The sequence below is a fragment of the Mobula hypostoma genome, chromosome 10, assembly GCF_963921235.1.
Source record: "Mobula hypostoma chromosome 10, sMobHyp1.1, whole genome shotgun sequence".
In the NCBI taxonomy this organism is placed as follows: domain Eukaryota; kingdom Metazoa; phylum Chordata; class Chondrichthyes; order Myliobatiformes; family Myliobatidae; genus Mobula; species Mobula hypostoma.
The window spans coordinates 26530871-26534668 of NC_086106.1; the positions used below are offsets into that span (position 1 = coordinate 26530871).

General features: G+C 56.6%; 1 protein-coding gene across 1 annotated transcript; it reads right to left on the bottom strand.

Annotated features, from left to right (window-relative positions):
- Positions 1 to 492: 492 nt before the first annotated feature.
- LOC134353260 (cerebellin-1-like) lies at positions 493 to 2250 on the bottom strand. Its single transcript, XM_063061294.1, has 3 exons — positions 1939 to 2250; positions 1232 to 1351; positions 493 to 690 (listed from the first exon to the last, which is right to left on the bottom strand). The coding sequence occupies exons 1-3, from the start codon at positions 2248 to 2250 to the stop codon at positions 493 to 495; spliced, it is 630 nt and encodes a 209-aa protein (XP_062917364.1).
- Between the last annotated feature and the right edge of the window lie 1548 nt (positions 2251 to 3798).

The following is a 3798-nucleotide window of genomic DNA, read 5'->3' on the forward strand; positions in this document are numbered from 1 at the left end:
CCACTGATAACCCTTGGAATTGTGGGGGTTGGCTTCATCCTGAGAATGATCTTCCCTTTGGAATTACAGGAACACTGGCCAAATGAGGCAGGTGGGTGGGTGGTGGGGGGGGGGGTCAGGAATCCCTTCCTCATGGAATTCTGGAAGGGCTGGCCACATCCTCAGGGTGACATTCTTGGAATATGGGAAGAACCCACATCTTGAAAGTTCGAACCACCTCAACTCCCCCTTGCTCACCTGTCACTTGGCAATGGGATGGGTTAGCCGAGCTTTGAGGGCTCCTCATCCTCCCTACTCTTAAATACACCCCGTCCACCCCTCCTAAGTTAACATTTGAAATTTGGGCTGGTCGACCACATCTGATGGGGATGATGGATCTGGGAAAAGGGTGCTCCCTATTCCCAACCCCCAGCAGGTCAGATGATGGATCTGGGAAAAGGGTGCTCCCTATTCCCAACCCCCAGCAGGTCAGATGATGTCCCAGTGGGAAGGTTACAGTGGGAAGACCAGGAAGCCAGAGAAGGTGGAGAACTTCCAGCCACCTACGAGGCTCCCCTGCTCCAGCTGGAGCGAGGCCCGGTCACCCTTCTCCATGTGAACCAGCCCGCCATTAGTCGCCGCCTCACGGGTCACTTCCTGGTCGCCGGCAAAGGCGGAGATGATCGGCCGGCCATTCACACTCAGGCTCACCTGTCGGGTGGAAAGGGGGACAGAGATCAGCTGGGGGTCAGGGAGCCTCCCTCTCGTTTCTGTCCCTCCTCCACACTGTGAGTTATCAGAGTTAAATGTCAACTTCCTCGCCCATACCCAGAGCTGACCCAAAAGGTGACAGGTCACTACACAACCCACTGACCCCCCAATTATCCCGTCCTTAATGGCCCAGTATTTTAAATCAAGGTGAAAGGTCACCTTCTGGCCCGTTGGCACATCCTTCCCCCCACCCCTCCAAAACAACACATCCACACTCACCCCCGCCCCTCATTGGCCAAGCCCTGGCTTTGAGCCTCGGTTGTCAGGGAAATGGGCAGGCGTGAAAGATAGACTATCATCCACTAGCCCTTCAGAACAGTGGTAAAGTTGGCCACATTCTGCGGGCAAACTTTCCATTGGACATCCTTGACATTAGAGCCGTCTCATTGGGGAGGGACCTGGTTTCAGAGATAAATGCTGGTGGAGAATGGGAACATGAGCCTCCCACCCCCCACCCCCCAAACACATCCTAACCCCGGACCTGGATGGTCTGACGGTTGTACACTTTGACCACGTGGAAGGTGAAGCTGTAGACGCCCCTCTGTGGAGCCACGAACACGCTGAGCTCCCGGTTGAAGTGCCGGCCGATGTTCACCAAGACCTGGATGGGAGAAAGCGGGAAAGGGACACGTCACATCTCCACCCAGCACAGTGACAGGGACATGCCGCCCAGGGTAAGAAAATCCGGCATGTCCCGGTTGGCCCTCAGCAGTGTTTACGTACGTGCTCATAGAGAGCATCCTATCCATCTGCATTGTGTCTTGATTCAGCAACTACTCTGCCCTTGACTGCAAGCACCTGCAGAGAGTCTATGGTACTGATATAGACTGGTCTATACACCTCTCTGCCTCAGCAAAGCAGCCAACGTAACCAAAAACCCCACTCACCATGGGCTTTCTCTTTTCTCCCTCCTATCACTGGGCGGAAGATACAAAAACCCAAAATCAGACACCACCAGGCTGAAGGATAGCTACAACCCCACTGAACGGTCCGACAAAACTCTTGTCTTCACTGACTACCTCTTCCTTATGGTCTGTCTGCACTTCTTCTTTGTAACACTTTATTTTGCAGTCCATTATTGCTGTTCCCTTGTACTGATCTGATGAAATGATCTGTACAAACAAAGATTTTCACTGTAACTGATGATAAACCAATTTACCAGTACACAACACACACACAAACACTCACCTGATCAAATCGGACGGAGGCAGACCCATTGGGGGGCGACGCTGGCTCATGGTTGGTTCCCCGCAGGGCGGAGAAGGCGGCCCTGACGCCGGCGGTACGAACCGACATCCCCAGGGATGCCCCCTCTCCCCCCATCCCCTTCCTCGGGCTGGCCTGCGGATCGGAGTCACACACCACCAAGCACTTCCCCTCCAGTGCCAGGGGCTCCGTCTCGTTCTGGGAGCGAGCCCGGCGGGGGGCGAGGAAGACGAGGAGGAAGAGGGCGGTGAGGAGGGAGGCAAGGGTCTCCCCGGGGCGTTTGGCTCCTGGCATTGTTGCCGAGTGATGGGGGCCCGACTGTGGCCTTGACCGGTTTTCTAGATGCTGACGTCAAGGGGAGAGGTCGTCAGGGTGAGCGGTAGGGCCCCGAAAGCAGGTCAGAGGTTGGATGGTTGGCCTCCTGTTCCAAGGGGTGTTGCTGCTTGGGACCAGGCAGGGTCTCCCTAATGCCCGCGTCCTTTCCCTCGCTCTCCGTCTCTCTCTCTCCACCAGCGGACGTGGCTGCCCGGATCTCCTCCTTGCCGTCCCGTGTCCTGGGAGCTTGGATCTGTCTGACGGTGTCCGAGCTGAGAAGGTTGGAGTCAGGCGAGGAGTAAAAGAGGAGGAGTTGGAGGGGAGTGGAGGGGGAGAGAGAGAGAGGTGGGGGGGAGAGTATGGGGAAGGGTGGGGAGCGGAGGAAGGGTGGGTGGGAGGAGAGAGGGTCAACAGGACAGAAACAGGCCCTTCGTTCATGCTAACCTGAGCCGGACCCTTTTGCCTGCATTCCGCATACATTTGCTGAGCGTGCATCTGTCCGAATGTCTTTTCAACCTTGTGAGAGACCTGGACGCCACTATTTCCACTGACAGCTTGTCCCAAACACCAACCACTCTCTGTTTGGAAAATGGATTCCTTGGGACCTTTTAATTCTTTCTCCACTCACCTGAAACCTGTGCTCTCTGGTTTTAGACTAGAGTGAAGGAGAGAGAGGAAAGGAAAGGGTTGCGGGAGAGAGGAAAGGGAAAGGTCAGGGGAGAGAGGAAAGGGAAAGGTCAGGAAGAGAGGAAAGGGAAGGGTCGGGGAGAGAGGAAGGGGAAGGGTTCAGGGAGAGAGGAAAAGGAAGGGTCGGGGAGAGAGGAAAGTGATGGGTCGGGGAGAGAGGGAAGGGATGGGTCGGGGAGAGAGGGAAGGGATGGGTCGGGGAGAGAGGAAAGGGAAGGGTCGGGGAGAGAGGAAAGGGATGGGTTGGGGAGAGAGGAAAGGGAAGGGTCGGGGAGAGAGGGAAGGGTCGGGGGAGAGAGGAAAGGGAAGGGTCGGGGAGAGAGGAAAGGGAAGTGTTGGGGAGAGAGGAAAGGGAAAGGTCAGGAAGAGAGGAAAGGGAAGGGTCGGGGAGAGAGGAAGGGGATGGGATGGGGAGAGGGGAAAGGGAAGGGTCGGGGAGAGAGGGAAGGGAAGGGTCGGGGAAAGGAAAGGGAAGGGTCAGGGAGAGAGGAAGGGGAAGGGTTCAGGGAGAGAGGAAAAGGAAGGGTCGGGGAGAGAGGAAAGGGATGGGTCGGGGAGAGAGGAAGGGGAAGGGTTCAGGGAGAGAGGAAAAGGAAGGGTCGGGGAGAGAGGAAAGGGATGGGTCGGGGAGAGAGGAAAGGGAAGGATCGGGGTGAGGAAAGGGAAGGGTTGGGGGGAGAGGAAAGGGAAGGGTCTGGGGGAGAGGAAAGGGAAGGGTTGGGGGGAGAGGAAAGGGAAGGGTTGGGGAGAGAGGAGTGAAAGCAGATGGGAGAGGAGGGACTGTGAGAGAGATGCAGAGAGAAGGGAGGGGGAAAGGGGAAAGGGCAAAGAGTGGGTAGG

What these genes read in the sequence shown, in the direction of transcription:
- LOC134353260 (XM_063061294.1), bottom strand. Translation starts at nt 2,250, where the DNA reads ATGCCAGGAGCCAAACGCCCCGGGGAGACCCTTGCCTCCCTCCTCACC. An exon ending in CCTCCGTCCGATTTGATCAG is followed by an intron (nt 1,352 to 1,938) that starts GTGAGTGTTTGT and finishes TCTCCCATCCAG; the next exon opens with GTCTTGGTGAACATCGGCCG. An exon ending in ACAACCGTCAGACCATCCAG is followed by an intron (nt 691 to 1,231) that starts GTCCGGGGTTAG and finishes TCCACCCGACAG; the next exon opens with GTGAGCCTGAGTGTGAATGG.